Here is a 17,290-nt window from a genome sequence, read left to right on the forward strand (position 1 = left end):
GAGGAAAGGCCCCTAAAGTGAAAAATGTTCAAAAACTGTCTGGCAATACAAGTTCCGCTTTGACCAAAACGGCTGGCAGTGAAAGGGTTAAAGGCAATCACTTGCAAGTGCATAATACAAAAATGTCACAAAATGCTCAAAAATGCAGCGTTTTCATGAATTTGAAAGTCTGTGCCCAATTTACTCTATATAGGGGGAAATTTCAAGTTCTTTGCCCCCCTCCCACAGAGCTATGCACCATAATGCTTTCTAAGGAAATATATTGAGGAACGTAATGTTGATGGTTGATCTGCTGCTGATGTATTATTGTCACTGAACCACTTTTTATTTCTTTTAGATATTCTCATCTCATCACCCCCTAAAGACTTACTTTGTTAGCCTAAAAATAAAAATATTCTATCCTGTATAAATAAGTTGTTTTGCTTTGTGGTGTAGAACAGAAGGTTTATCGAGGTATAAAAATGAGCTCTGCTGGATATATACACTGAGCCTGCCGGTGATCTCCTCTTCATAACCAGGTTCTACCTACCCACGGCATGATCTGTGAGGGACATTTCCCCTTAGGAACCATGCTGGTACTGACTGTTCTACTGCAGATATTCCCAGCAGCCTCCGACATTACTCACTATTCTACATCCGGATGTGTTCTATGGAAAAACAATTACACCAACACTTTCCAAGATGGGGATTTTATTCTTGGTGCTGTTCTTCAGCTGAGTGATTTCCATAGGCCTTCTTCTGGACATGGAGAGAATATTTTATGTATGAGGTATGTCCTTTATTTTTAAGTACTATATGTGTTTTAGAAATGTATATTACTATTTCAACAGAGAACCACAGACTAAATGTTCACTAACCATATAAATGCTTGCCTCTTATTGTTTTTAGTTTTTCCTTTCCTGGTTTCCTTCTTTCAGGATAAATCAGTCTGCTTTATGGCTGAGATTCTAGCTATCTGTGTAACAGAGCATTCTGTCACAGTGGCACAGATCCTATCTGATCCCCCCACTGTAAGCAGCAGTCCTGCCCTGCTTTATGGCTGAGATTCTAGCTATCTGTATAACAGAGCATTCTGTCACAGTGGCACAGATCCTATCTGATCCCCCCCATTGTAAGCAGCAGTCCTGCCCTGCTTTATGGCTGAGATTCTAGCTATCTGTATAACAGAGCATTCTGTCACAGTGGCACAGATCCTATCTGATCCCCCCATTGTAAGCAGCAGTCCTGCCCTGCTTTATGGCTGAGATTCTAGCTATCTGTATAACAGAGCATTCTGTCACAGTGGCACAGATCCTATCTGATCCCCCCATTGTAAGCAGCAGTCCTGCCCTGCTTTATGGCTGAGATTCTAGCTATTTGTATAACAGAGCATTCTGTCACAGTGGCACAGATCCTATCTGATCCCCCCATTGTAAGCAGCAGTCCTGCCCTGCTTTATGGCTGAGATTCTAGCTATCTGTATAACAGAGCATTCTGTCACAGTGGCACAGATCCTATCTGATCCCCCCATTGTAAGCAGCAGTCCTGCCCTGCTTTATGGCTGAGATTCTAGCTATCTGTATAACAGAGCATTCTGTCACAGTGGCACAGATCCTATCTGATCCCCCCATTGTAAGCAGCAGTCCTGCCCTGCTTTATGGCTGAGATTCTAGCTATCTGTATAACATAGCATTCTGTCACAGTGGCACAGATCCTATCTGATCCCCCCATTGTAAGCAGCAGTCCTGCCCTGCTTTATGGCTGAGATTCTAGCTATTTGTATAACAGAGCATTCTGTCACAGTGGCACAGATCCTATCTGATCCCCCCATTGTAAGCAGCAGTCCTGCCCTGCTTTATGGCTGAGATTCTAGCTATCTGTATAACACAACATTCTGTCACAGTGGCACAGATCCTATCTGATCCCCCCATTGTATGCAGCAGTCCTGCCCTGCTTTATGGCTGAGATTCTAGCTATCTGTATAACAGAGCATTCTGTCACAGTGGCACAGATCCTATCTGATCCCCCCATTGTAAGCAGCAGTCCTGCCCTGCTTTATGGCTGAGATTCTAGCTATCTGTATAACAGAGCATTCTGTCACAGTGGCACAGATCCTATCTGATCCCCCCCATTGTAAGCAGCAGTCCTGCCCTGCTTTATGGCTGAGATTCTAGCTATCTGTATAACAGAGCATTCTGTCACAGTGGCACAGATCCTATCTGATCCCCCCATTGTAAGCAGCAGTCCTGCCCTGCTTTATGGCTGAGATTCTAGCTATCTGTATAACAGAACATTCTGTCACAGTGGCACAGATCCTATCTGATCCCCCCATTGTAAGCAGCAGTCCTGCCCTGCTTTATGGCTGAGATTCTAGCTATCTGTATAACAGAGCATTCTGTCACAGTGGCACAGATCGTATCTGATCCCCCCCATTGTAAGCAGCAGTCCTGCCCTGCTTTATGGCTGAGATTCTAGCTATCTGTATAACAGAGCATTCTGTCACAGTGGCACAGATCGTATCTGATCCCCCCCATTGTAAGCAGCAGTCCTGCCCTGCTTTATGGCTGAGATTCTAGCTATCTGTATAACAGAGCATTCTGTCACAGTGGCACAGATCGTATCTGATCCCCCCCATTGTAAGCAGCAGTCCTGCCCTGCTTTATGGCTGAGATTCTAGCTATCTGTATAACAGAACATTCTGTCACAGTGGCACAGATCCTATCTGATCCCCCCCCCCCCATTGTAAGCAGCAGTCCTGCTCTGCTTTATGGCTGAGATTCTAGCTATCTGTATAACAGAGCATTCTGTCACAGTGGCACAGATCCTATCTGATCCCCCCCATTGTAAGCAGCAGTCCTGCCCTGCTTTATGGCTGAGATTCTAGCTATCTGTATAACAGAGCATTCTGTCACAGTGGCACAGATACTATGTCCTAAGTCTATTTTGTTTGCATTGAAGACATCTTACACTCCTTGTACCCCCATGTATTCTCCCTGCACTCTTTGTGCATTCCTTTCCCACAAAAAAGACTATATTAACCCTCTGCTTTCTTTGTTTTGGGCTTTGACTTTTCTGTGCAAACAGGGCCCCGTAGCTGGTGTCAAATGAACTTTCCTTAATTCTCGTAACTTAATAAATACTATTGTAGGAAAAATTCAAACATTCTAACTGACTTTATATCATGGAATAGATTCAATACTTTATTAAGAACATAAGAAAAATTATAGTAAATAAAATATTTAATAAATCACTTTATTAAGTTTGATTATATCACAGTTTTGATCTTGCGTTACAGGTTATCCTTCCGATATTACAGCTATCTACTTTTCTTCAAGTTTGCCATTGAAGAGATTAATAGAAGTTCATGGATTTTACCTAATGTTACCCTGGGCTACCAGATATTTGATTCTTGTGCAGCTCCAACTAAGGCTCTCTCTGGCGCACTGGATATATTTTCAGGAAGAGACTATAGAATTCCAAATTTTGCATGTTTGAAAAATATGAAGCTAATTGGTGTTTTGGGGGACTTGTCATCGAGCTACCCCATAGCCCATCTTGCAGGGCTTTTTAGGTACCCACAGGCAAGTATTTATTTCTTTTATCTAAAACCAGATTTTTTTTTTACATTTTTCACCAGATTTTGCATTGAAAAAACTCCCCTAGACTCCAATGGCTGCAGAAAAGTTGATCAGTGACTTGGTTGGTTAGAGAGAAAGATGACTTTTTGCTCCTACATTCAAGTTTTTACTCTACTGTGCAAATATACCCACTGACTGTAGAAAGATATTCAGGAAGAAGATGATGGTGGAGTGGCAATCCTAGAGTAGTTACTTGGGCAGTGCAGTTTTCAGTGAACAGAAGCTAAACAATTAAAATCTTTGGGGTGAGGGGGGTGTCTAACATTTGGCACCTCAAAGATTATATTTTTCTCAAATCTTATGTTGCCATTAGTCTAATTTATAAAACACTTGGAGAATAAAAGCATTTAATTTACAAATATAAAACATAAATATATTTGTCCAAGTAAGTGTTTTAACTTATATTTTTGTCTTCAGGTTAGCTACGGAGATACAAACCCTGTTTACAATGACAGGATCCAGTTTCCATCATTCTATCGAACTGTTCCAAATGAATTATCAGAAATGGATGGGATTGTGCAGATACTGAAGCACTTTGGTTGGAAGTGGGTGGGCCTCATTGTATCCAATAATGAGAGTGGGGAACGAGCTCTTGACGGAATAAGGAAAGGTATAGAAAGCTACGGTGGTTGTGTTGCCTTTTCTATTTTCTTCTCAGATATGTTTTATATTCATTTTTTTGGTCTTAAAAGTTTTGTCGCTAAAATGAATAATAAGGACGTTGATGTGATTGTTTTGTTTTTAACTCCAATGCACCTTAAAGCCTTCATATATCTGTTTTCTTTTAGTCAAATCACAAGCAAAATTTGGCTCTCATCCTCCTTCTTCCCCACTGTCGTCCCCCATATATTCGGGTACAGTGGAACCACACTAAATGGCACTTTGTCATTATCTGCTCAGGGAGAAGAAATCTCTGGCTTTGAAACTTTTTTTTACAGAATGACTCCCAGTAACTACCCCAATGATGATACAGTAACAGAGATATGGGAAAAATCACACGGATGCTCATTTACTGGTTTCCTAAAGACTAATACAAGTGTTCCAGTGCAGAAATGTTCCGGCAATGAATCTCTGGATGATGAGGTTTTATCAAGGTTTGGTAACTTTGACTTCAGAGTTGGTTACCAAGTTTATACTGCAGTCTATGCATTGGCTCATTCCCTTCATAATCTGTTCTCTGCTCGGGCACCGGCCCATCCCCAGGCACCAGCAGGGAGTCTAAAGCACAGATTCAAGCCATGGCAGGTAAGTTACGTATTCCCGGCACCTTCCAACTATTCCACTGACATTGACATTAAAAAAGAAAGTTGGACATAACTTTATTAACTTGTAGACTGAAATATTTAAAGAATCTTAATTGAATTTTTATTGTCTAGTAAATTATTTTTCATGGAATTCTTATAAATAGAATTTAAAATATTCTTTTGTTCACTAATAGTATTAATCTTACCAAAAACATTGATTTTGTGATGGTATTGTTTGATTGCCAACTTTTTTGTAATAAATCTTTGTAGTTTTAATTCATACTTTAGTTATCAAAAGAGAGAGAGAGAGAATAATATTCAAATATTTGTACCAATGTGTCATTATAATTCTGTATAAAATAATTTTTTAATAACATTATAGTGTTATACATTAAAAAATGTTGGAAATAACTTAGTTAGTAGTTGGCTGTAAGTATAATATGCACCTTATTTAGACTATTGAATTTTAATTTATGGAATTCTTATAAATGGTATTTAACCCTTTTACTGCCAGCTGTTTTGGTCAAAGCAGAACTTATATTGCCAGACAGGTTTTGAACATTTTGCACTGTTTCACTTTAGGGGCCTTTCCTCGGGGGGACTTTTAGTTTACCCAGGAAAACAATATATCGTTATTTTCAGAACAACCTAAGCTTTCAAAATATGGTAGAATTTTGTGTAATTCCAATTCTGTAAAAAGATATAGGCTTCTAAATGTCTAAAAATGCAAAAACAAATCAAATTTTCCATAATATAAACACACATACTAGAAACAAAAATTATTTTATGCACGAATATGATTTGGAAAGTCCCATGTCTCCTGAACGTGCCAATACCAAATATATATAGTTTTATGGAGATTTGTCACTTGTATAGGTCAAAAACTCACAGCAGTACACTACCAAATTTCTTTAGATTTCAAGGACAAAATTTCAACTAACAGAAGGTTTATCCCAGAAAATTGTACATTTTTGGAAAGAACAGATTCTGGGGAATACAGAATAGGCACAACTGTCTGTCTACTCCAAACTATCAAGTCACAATGCTTTCCTAAAGTTATTGGTTTTTTTATCAAAATTTGTGATTTTTTTTTTAAAAAAATTACTTACAGTCTATAGTATCTTATCTCCTACAGGTCATAAAGTAACCAAATAAAACACCCTAAATATGAACACCAGGGGTCCACTGAACAGTTTGATGCCCAATATGTATAGGTTTACCTAAGTATGTGGCATGTAGGGGCCCCAATGGGAACATACCCCCATATGATCTATCATTTCTGTCATTTCAGCTCCTGCAAAATCAACACATTTACATCATTATATGTGGGATAAAGCTAGTAAAAAGTATACTCACCCCAGAAAGTCATATATATTTGGAAAGTACACATTCCCCCGAATCCAAAATGGGTACCCATGTCTTTCTACTCCAAAGTACCAAGCCACACAGCTTTTCTAAAGTTAGCAATTTTGATGACATTTCCAAAAATCCCCTCAAAGCTTCCACTTTGCAGCATCTTATCTCCCACATAGTGTTAGGTACCAAGATAAAACACCCTAAATATGAATGTCAGGCGTCCACTGAACAGTTTGATGCCCAATATGTATAGGTTTACCTAAGTATGTGGCATGTAGGGGCCCCAATGTGAACATACCCTCATATGATGTATCATTTCAGCTCCTGCAAAATCAACACATTTACATCCTTTATGTGGGATAACGCTACAAAAAAAGTACACTCACCCCAGAAAGCCATATATTTTTGGAAAGTACACATCCCCCCGAATCTATAATGGGTAAACATTTCTTTTTGCTCCAAAGTACCAAGCTGTAAAGCTTTCCTAAGTTTGCAGATTTATATGACATTTAGAAAATCACATAAAAATGTTGCAATTTGCCGCATTTATCTCTCACAATTTCTTGATAAAGATCAGATAAAGGCAAATCACCCCAAATAGGAACACCTATGGTCTACTGAAGAGTTTGATGCCCAATATGCATAGATATACCAAAGTCTGCGGTATGTACTGACCCCAAAATGAAAATAGCGCATAAAGATTTCTCGCCTGCCAGCTCAGCTTTTGCACACAGAGCCCCCTGTCAGTGAATTATGTGCCAAAACTTCCCCTAACTATACAGAGACCCCCAGAAAACCATATATTTTTGGAAAGTACACATTCTGACAAATCCAACAAGGGTAAAGAGTCCTTTCTACACCAAAGTACCAATCTGCAAAGCTTTCCTAAAGTTATTGGTTTTTTTATGTCATTTCAGAAAATTGCCTAAAAATGTTGCAATTTGCCGCATTTATGTCACACAATTTCTTGCGTACAAAGGCAAATCACCCCAAATAGGAACACCAGAGGCCTACTGAACAGTTTGATGCCCAATATGCATAGATATACCAAAGTCTGCGGTATGTACTAACCCCAAAATGAAAATAGCGCATAAGGATTTCTCGCCTGCCAGCTCAGCTTTTGCACACAGAGCCCCCTGTCAGTATATTATGTGCCGAAACTTCCCCTAACTATACAGAGACTGTTGGTAATTTTAACCAACCAGAACCTTATTATAGAACAAGACTTTGAGACAAGGTTCTTAGCATAACTGATGCTTTATTCATTAATCAAACACAGAGTCTTAGGGAAGCTTTCAGCAACACAGAACAGTAACCTGAAATGTGTCACTAACAGCTTCCAATGAGACCCTGAAAGTCTAAGCCTTTTATAGAGGATACATACCTTATCTAAAAAGTATATGATTCCCCTTTTACAACTGTCTGTGTGCTCTGCGGTTCCAGCTGTGCAAATAGCAAAGTGCATGTAGGGTCTTCGCTAGTCAGCACTATAATGTCTGACCCTTGGGATTTTATAACATGGTATATTTGACTTTTATATTCTGCTTTATACCTTGCATATATATTAAATTTATATACCTTTATCTCCTACCTCACCTGCCTTGGGTTGTCTTTATAGGGGACACTGGGGGATTTTATGTGTCCCTTTATGTATGTATGTATATCTTTATTTATAAAGCGCTACTTATGTACGCAGCGCTGTACAGTAGAATTCATTAATACAGACAGGGAGTTAGAGATAATGGATAAATACAAAGTATAACAATAAATACAAATAAATACAAGGTGCAGTTGCAATAAGAGTCAGAAACACAAGATGAAGGAGGTCCTGTATACAGAACTTACCCGTCATAAGTGAGTGTCTCAACAAGACCCCCACAAAACCATATATTTTTGGAAAGTACACATTCTGACAAATCCAACAAGGGTAAAGAGTCCTTTCTACACCAAAGTACCAATCTGCAAAGCTTTCCTAAAGTTATTGGTTTTTATGACATTTCAGAAAATCGCCTAAAAATGTTGCAATTTGCCGCATTTATCTCACACAATTTCTTGCGTACAAAGGCAAATCACCCCAAATAGGAACACCAGAGGCCTACTGAACAGTTTGATGCCCAATATGCATAGATATACCAAAGTCTGTGGTATGTACTGACCCCAAAATGAAAATAGCGCATAAGGATTTCTCGCCTGCCAACTCAGCTTTTGCACACAGAGCCCCCTGTCAGTGTATTATGTGCCGAAACCCCCCTAACTATACAGAGACCGCCACAAATCCATATATTTTTGGAAAGTACACATTCTGACAAATCCAAAAAGGGTAAAAAGTCCTTTCTACACAAAAGTACCAATCTGCAAAGCTTTCCTAAAGTTATTGGTTTTTATGACATTTCAGAAAATCGCCTAAAAATGTTGCAATTTGCCGCATTTATCTCACACAATTTCTTGCATACAAAGGCAAATCTCCCCAAATAGGAACACCTAAGGTCTACTGAACAGTTTGATGCCCAATATGCATATATATACCAAAGTCTGCGATATGTACTGACCCCAAAATGAAAATAGCGCATAAGGATTTCTCGCCTGCCAGCTCAGCTTTTGCACACAGAGCCCCCTGTCAGTGTATTATGTGCCAAAACCCCCCTAACTATACAGTGACCCCCACAAAACCATATATTTGTGGAAAGTACACATTCTGATGAATTCAAAATAGGCAAAGTTATTTTTGTACACCAAAGTTACACCTGGCAAAGCTACGCTAAACACAGATTAGGAACACTTATACAGGGATAAAATGTGATAAAACCACAAAAATTGTGGAAATCAGTGAAACAACAAAATAAGTCACATGACAGTGTAATAAGTGGTCAGAATATCTGATCCAATAGTCACGCTGTCAAAATAAACAGTTTTTAGGTAAAAGAAACTAAAAATAAAGTGGTAAAATGAAAAAAACAAAACAAAAAAACCAAAGTGTTTGTGTATACATGTGTTTAAATGTGTAAAAGTTGTGTTATAGTGTGTAAGTGTGTATATGAGTGTAAATAAGTGTATAAAAGTGTGAAAAATGAAAAAACAAAAAAAAATGCTAAAATGTGTGCTGTAAGTGTGTGTAAATGTATGTAAGTGTGTATAAATGTATGTAAGTGTGTAAATGCAAAAAAACCCAAAAAACTCTTACCTGTCCTGAAGACCCGATCGCCTCCTCCTCAGTGGGCTGGCGCTGGGGAGGAAGCAGGAAGCAGCAGACGTGATGCGATCGAGTCTGCTGCTTCCTGGAGGGTCCTGCGACCCGATCGATCACAGGACCCTCAGGACAGCCCCCCTGGCACATTGCCCAGGGGGGCTGTCATTGTTAGAAGCTCTCTGCAGCAGCAGCACATGCCGCCGCTGCAGAGAGCAGTGCTTAAATGCCAACAGCATATGGGACACGTCGTTATCCAGATGCATCAGTTAATAGCACTGCTCCAGCAGAATCCTGCGCTGAAATCCATTTAACTCTTTTAGTGCCAGCAGAATTTCCCATTTCGGTTCCCCTCAGTGCCAGACATTTTGTAAACATTCTGTGCTCTCTCATTTTAGGGACATTTACTGGGTGGGGGAAGGGTTAAGATTAGGAAGGCAAACTATATATCGTTATTGTCAGGACATCCTGAACTTTCCAAATCTGCAGTTTTTGTGTATTTCCACTCCTGGAACAAGATTTAAAGCTCGAAAGACAAAACAAAAAGGAAAAATTTATATTTTTCATGTTATAGGGATTTATACCAGAAACATTTTATTTTATGGACAAAAATTCAACTGATTTGGAAAGCCTCATGTCTCCCGAATGTGCCAATACCTGATATGTATAGTTTTATGGAGATTTCTGACTTCTATAGATCAAAAACTCCCAGCAGTAAATTACTAAATTTTCAAAGCATTACAGCAGAATACGGCATACTTTAGATTCCAAAGCCAAAAATCCTGGAACATTAGATTTACCCCAGGAAACAATATATTTTAGGAAAATTGCGGATTCTTCAAAATCCAAAATGATTTAGGGAAACCATGTCTTTCAACTCCAAAGTACCCAACAGCAATGCTTTCCTGAATTTAGCAGTTTCTATAAAAAATTATGAAAATTCTAAAAAATCGCCTCAAAGCTTCTAATTTCAATCTTCATATCTCCCACATAAGATTAGGTACCAAGGAAAAACATGCTATACATGAAAGCCAAGGGTCCACTGAACAATTTGATGCCCATTGTGCATAGGATCACCACTGTATCTGGCATTTAGAGACCCCAAAATGAAGTTGGTGCATACAAATTGCCCCGGAGATTTCTTTAGCTACTAAAATTCAACGCATTTACCGCATTTATGTGGGGTAAATTCGAAATGGGCACCCATGTCTTTCTACTCCAAACTTCAGAGTCGCAATGCTTTCCCAAAATCGATGAAATACCAGAAAATCTTTTCAAACCTTCCACTTTCAAGTCCTTATCTGCAACATAACTTTAGGTATCAAGAAAAAACGTCCTAAACATGAAAGCCAAGGGTCCACTTGGCACTACAAACTACCAAACTACAAAGCTATGCTAAACATAATAGTTCTTATGAAATTTCTGAAAATCGTCACAAAGCTTGCATTTTGCCCCATTATGTACCCCCACATTTTGTAATGTATCAACATAAAACATTCTAAATATGAACATTAGGAGTCTGCTGAACAGTTTGATTCCCTATATGCATATAATTACCAAACTATGTGGGGTACAGGGGCACCCAAATGAAAATAATGCATATGAATTTTCATAAATGATGCTCTGGCTAGTGCAGTTTTTGCACCCGGTATGTGTATTATGTGCCATAAGACCCCCTAACAGTAAGGAGACCCTAGAAAACCATATATTTTCCGAAAGTACACATTCTGACAAAACAAAAATGGGTAAATACAACTTTCTACTGCAAACTACCAAACTACAAAGCTAATCTAAACATAACGAGTCTTATGAAATTTCTGAAACTTGTCACAAAGCTTGCATTTTGCCCCATTATGTACCCCACATTTTGTAACGTATCAACCTAATGCCCAATATGGATAGATTTACCAAACTATGTGGTGTACAGATGCTATATACAGCAGACAAAATGTCCATGGGCAAAGACAAGTAACAAAGAACAATGCGAAATGCAATAATCACTAAAATCAAGGGGTTTTTTTTGTTGGCTAGTGAAATCTGCAGTCAGAATCACAGTTTGAGTATTTTGGCTTTGGCAAATTAGTTTTACAGACAAAGTCAAGCGAACAACACCTATGCATAAGTGAAAATGCAATAAAAAGGCTAAAAATGCAATAAAATGACTAAAAATGCACCAAAATCACAGAAAATGTAATAAAATAACATACAAAAGTATTGTGCAGTGCAGATAGTGAACACGTTATCTGCAATGGCAATAAAACATTTTTTTCAGGCAAGAAAAAACTGATGCAGTAAAAAAAAGTGTGTAAGTGTGTGTACACTTGGCAAAATGCATGTTGTGTGTATGTGCAAGTAAGTGCTGTGAAAGTGTGTGTAAGTGTAAGTATAAGTGTGTATTAGTGTAATAAGTGTGTGTTTGTGTGCTTATGTGACACTAACCTGGGGACAAGCAGGCTGGAGATCATTCTAGAGGAGGGACCCAGGAACCGGAGCTGCAGCTTCTTCCTCTGATTGGTGAGTGGGTGAAGGAGGAAGGGCGTAGTAACCACGTGCCAGCCTTTTCCTATGGGCTGTACACAAGTAACTCTACTCTGGGCAGTATAACACCCAGGATAATAATCCCTCTGCAAATCCTCATTGGAGCCAGAAGCTGCTCACTAGCTAGCCCTGCCTGTCTATCACACCTAATGCGATCTATTACAGGAGCTGCCTTACCTGTCTGGACCTACCTACACCCAGGTTCCACCACAATCTCCCCACCTGCTTGCTCAGGTAGAGAGCTTTCACCAAAATGGCCTGCAGCCTCATGGCTGCTTAGCCTTTTATACTACACCACAGTGCCACCTTATGGTCAACTGCAGCGATCATGCTATGACCCAGGACTTACTTTCAATTTCACAGAGGACCTTTATAGCTGTCCAAATGACTCGGGGACTACCAGTGAGAAAGGGCACAATTTACCAGTTCCCTACATTTAATTAATAAAAAAAGATTTAGTTGAGTGACATATACCTTAGTATTTGTACCTATTTGGCATTATTCCTCTGTATAACATAGAAGGAGTGGGGCACTTAACATTGAAACTCTTAACTTAAACAAACCAACTATACTTGCTTTCTCTGTTGGTCACATGTCTGGAACCAGTTGAAGTACATGTCCAACAAGCAGAAGAATCTAGTGCTTCAGTCCCACTCCTCTTGAATAGATATGAATAGCAGTACTTTATATTTTATCTGAAGGAATGGGAACCCTAAAATTTGAATGTATATAAATTCTCTGACTATATAAGCTGGGCTGGCAAAAGCTGCTCAACATGTGGATGTGTAGGTACCATAGCAAAACTCCCACACCTATGCTTCCAAATGACAGCTTGCTCTTCCAGTATAAGAGTGGTTCCCCATTCCCTTGTAGACTTAAGGAGAGGAGAGGGTACAATGTTACAGGCGGCAGTGTTGTATGGTCGCTCTAGTCCTAGATATTGGTGGAACTATAACAGGATGATTGATAGGATAATATTTTCATAGTTCGGTAAAAGTGCTATGAGATTACTAAACCTTTAACAAGATGATCTAAAGTGCAGCTGCTCAACCACCGCAAGATTTGCAAGTATTTCAGGAAAACTGAATCTTCCTTTTTATATTTATTTTAGTTAAATGCATTTATTCTCAATGTGACTCATAAAACTCCTTCTGGCGACATCATGTTCTTCAAAGCCAATGGAGACCCTCCAGCTCAATTTGACATTGTTAAGTGGCTCTTCTTTAATGATGGTTCCGTTGTGAGCCGTAAAGTTGGACGTTTTGATGAGTCAAATGACAAGAATCCCTTTTACATTAATTCCAGTGCTGATTTGTGGAGTCCATACTTCACAGAGGTAAGGCTGAAACAGTTGTATCTATGTATGTATAACTTTAAATAACGCAGCCCACCAAGTTCAACACCTCAAATATATCCCCAGGGTATACAGTATATATAGTGGATAATGTACCCCCTATTGTAGTTGATACAGATATTAGAAGTCACTGAGGAGTTACGTGACCATAGAAAGCAGAAGGTCGCTGGCCGATTGCTTTTATACAGGTCACGTAACTCCGAGTATAAACAATCCAGCATATTCTTTTGGCAATACCCACTATATTGGCAGTGATTTATCCATAACAGGGAGTTTACTATTACTGCTCTCATAATACCATGTGTCACCAACTGACATGCATTTTGTAAACATTGCTTATTCCAGGTTACTAGCTTTAGTAAGAGACCGGCTGCCTAGAGTTGCACAGTCATTTGTCCACACTAAATCCCAATTCTTCTCATTCTTCTTCTAGACCCCAAACACACTTTCATTTAGTCCATAACTAGCAAATCTATAAAAATCTTCAAATCATTTAGTGTATAATTGGTATTTGTCATTTCTACCAATGTGCATAACCTTGAATATATCAACGTTGGATCTCATTTGCTGCCCAGTTCTCCAATAGTTGATTTAGTTGCAAAATACATGATGGGACTTATATTTATGCACAAGATTATTGATTAACAAATCTGTCCCATTTCACTTCGCCATAAAATTCGTGAAATGCATTTGTTGTGCAATTTTTTTTAGCTTGCATCTATTTTTTTGTCACCCATGGTTTTTTACATGACCGTACCTTTTTTAACGCAACCACGCCCAATTTGACGCCCGACAAAAAAAATCTGTCCGACAACTTTTTCTGCCTCAAATTTTAACGGAAGTTGCGCGAAACAATTCGCCAATGGCGAAATGCAGAAATTTGCTGCGAATCCATGCCTGCTGAAAAAATCCGCTCTTCACTACACAAGATTATTATTATCAGCAAAAACAAAGACAGCACTTACAATTCCATGTATATGTTGTAGTGTAGCCATTCATAATGCAATCATAAAGTCTGCCTAGCTGCATCAAAATCTGTATTTGAGAAAATTTCATCAAAATGTACTAAAGACAATAAGTAGTGATGAGCGGATCTGTCCTGTTTCTCTTTGCCCAAAAATTAGCAAAACTGCTAAAAAAAATTCACGAAATGACGTAAAATTTACAAAATGCGGATCCGACATGATTTTTTTTTACTCACACAATTTTTACATGACTGTGCCTATTTTAACGCAACTGCACCTTTTTTGACAAAACAGCACATTTTTCATGGTATAATGTTGCAGCATTTTTGCGGCCAATGTCGAAATGTTGAATTTTTAAGCAAATCCGTGAAAACAATCATCATCTGGTGAAAACAATTCATCACTAAAAATCAGCTTTACATTTACTAAACTGGGAAGCACCAGCAGGGAGAGGATTGCTGCAATCAGAAATACTTGTGTGGCCACTGACCTCAGTCTATTAGTGATGAATGTTTGTATATTATTTAGATGCCTCGGTCCCTATGCAGCGAGCCCTGTTCCCCAGGATACAGGAAGTCTAAAATAGAAGGGGAGCCCCCTTGTTGTTACGACTGTGCCCAGTGTGGAGATGGGGAAATGTCTAACACTACAGGTAGGAACAGTGACAAACACAACATGTACAGATCATTTTGCCCTTTGCTCAGGCTGAGATGTACTAAGCTGTGTTTTAATTTCTGCAACAGGAACAAGGCTATTTACATCAGAAATAGACACATCAAGCTTTATTTTGTTGCTTTTTAAATACACATAATGTATATGCTGAAACAACATTGTTCACGGATTATATCACATGGCACATACAATAACCTGGCTAGATTTGGTCTTTAAAGGAACACTGTCATGGGAAAACATGTTTTTTTCAAATCCATATTTCCACCCCCAGCAGCCGATCAGCAGAACAATGGGAAGGGAGCAAGATAGCAGCTCCCAGTAGGTATCAGAATAGCACTCAATAGTAAGAAATCCAAGTCCGGCTTGGGACTCCTTCAGTTACATGGGAGTAGGAGAAACAATAGGTTAGCTGAAAGCAGTTCTAATGTGTAGCGCTGGCTGAAAGCTGAGACTCAGGCACACTTTACTGCTGCGCTGCAAGTTGGAGTGATATCCCCCCCCTCCCCCCCAGCAGCCGATCAGCAGAACAATGGGAAGGGAGCAAGATAGCAGCTCCCAGTAGGTATCAGAATAGCACTCAATATTAAGAAATCCAAGTCCGGCTTGGGACTCCTCCAGTTACATGGGAGTAGGAGAAACAATAGGTTAGCTGAAAGCAGTTCTAATATGTAGCACTGGCTAAAAGCTCAGACTCAGGCACACTTTACTGCTGCGCTGCAAGTTGGAGTGATATCCCCCCCTCACCCCCAGCAGCCGATCAGCAGAACAATGGGAAGGGAGCAAGATAGCAGCTCCCAGTAGGTATCAGAATAGCACTCAATAGTAAGAAATCCAAGTCCGGCTTGGGACTCCTCCAGTTACATGGGAGTAGGAGAAACAATAGGTTAGCTGAAAGCAGTTCTAATGTGTAGCACTGGCTAAAAGCTCAGACTCAGGCACACTTTACTGCTGCGCTGCAAGTTGGAGTTTGCTTCATCTGTACGTAAAATTAAACACAATGTGATAAAACAAGATTTATGCAAATATACATAGCAAGTAGAAGTAAAAATCAATTTGTATAAAAGTGAATGTTACTACCTATAATATTTCGTATTTCAGATGCAGTGACCTGTGAAAAATGCCCTGAAGACCAGAAGTCTAATAGACAGAAGACTGACTGTGTCCCTAAAGCTCTAAATTACCTTTCTTATATGGATACCCTGGGGGCCAGTTTAGCTTCCACTGCTATAATTCTCTTCATCACAACTTCTGTAGTTATGGGAATCTTTGTGAAATATTGGGACACTCCTATTGTGAGAGCCAATAACCAAAATCTCAGCTGTCTCCTCCTCATCTCTCTCATGTTGTGTTTCCTCTGCACTTTATTATTCATTGGGCGCCCAACTCAGATATGTTGTCTCCTCCGACAAGTAACATTTGGGATTGTATTTACTTCTTCTGTTTCTTCTGTGTTGGCTAAAACTCTCACAGTTATTATTGCCTTCAATGCCACAAAGCCTGGGAGCAAGCTGAAGAAGTATGTAGGATCCCAACTGTCCATTGTATTAGTCATTGCATGTTCTTTGGGTGTGACTCTGATCTGTGTTGTATGGATGGCCTCCAGTCCCCCATTTCCAGAGGCTGATACTTCTTATGAAACTGACATCATTATTCTCCTGTGCAATGAAGGATCAGTCACTTTCTTCTTCTGTATAATTGGATATATAGGAACGTTGGCCCTACTGAGTTTCATTGCTGCATTTCTAGCCAAGGATTTCCCTGACCGATTTAATGAGGCTAAAAACATCACTTTCAGTATGTTGGGGTTCTGTAGCGTGTGGGGGGCATTTGTCCCTGCATACCTGAGCAGTAAGGGCAGTAGAATGGTGGCAGTTGAGATATTTGCTATACTATCCTCTAGTGCTGGGTTATTGGGCTGTATATTTGCCCCCAAATGCTTTATTATTTTTCTTAGACCTGAGCTGAACATAAGAGAGATTGTTGTCAGAAAAGCTTAGGAAATAACACTGGTGATTAATTTATGGTGATGAGCAAATTTTTTCAGCAGACATGGATTTCCAACGAAATTCCTCATTTCTCCATTGGCAAATTTTTGGGTGTAACTATGGCAAAAATTTGCTGTGAAAAAATCTACAGCAACAAAAAACACCCATTGACTTTAATGCATTTGGAGTAAAATAAAAAAAAAGAACACAATTGTGACCTTTTACAATTGGTGAATTGGAAAAAATTTGAAAGAGACAAAAAATGAGAGTGCTAGTTCCGTTACGGCAAGTTATCTTTTCTGTCTTTGAAGAACTATTTTGGAGTCATTAATTCCTGTATGTATAGTTTAACATGAACGATTCTACTCATCAGTA

General features: G+C 39.1%; 1 protein-coding gene across 1 annotated transcript; it reads left to right on the forward strand.

Annotated features, from left to right (window-relative positions):
* The first annotated feature begins 569 nt into the window (after nt 1–569).
* On the forward strand, nt 570–16,927 carry LOC108644698 (vomeronasal type-2 receptor 26). Its single transcript, XM_031902803.1, has 6 exons — nt 570–769; nt 3,275–3,560; nt 4,035–4,862; nt 13,051–13,275; nt 14,787–14,910; nt 16,029–16,927. The coding sequence occupies exons 1-6, from the start codon at nt 570–572 to the stop codon at nt 16,925–16,927; spliced, it is 2,562 nt and encodes an 853-aa protein (XP_031758663.1).
* Nucleotides 16,928–17,290: the final 363 nt, after the last annotated feature.

The sequence above is a fragment of the Xenopus tropicalis genome, chromosome 5 (assembly GCF_000004195.4).
Source record: "Xenopus tropicalis strain Nigerian chromosome 5, UCB_Xtro_10.0, whole genome shotgun sequence".
NCBI classification, from domain to species: Eukaryota; Metazoa; Chordata; class Amphibia; order Anura; family Pipidae; genus Xenopus; species Xenopus tropicalis.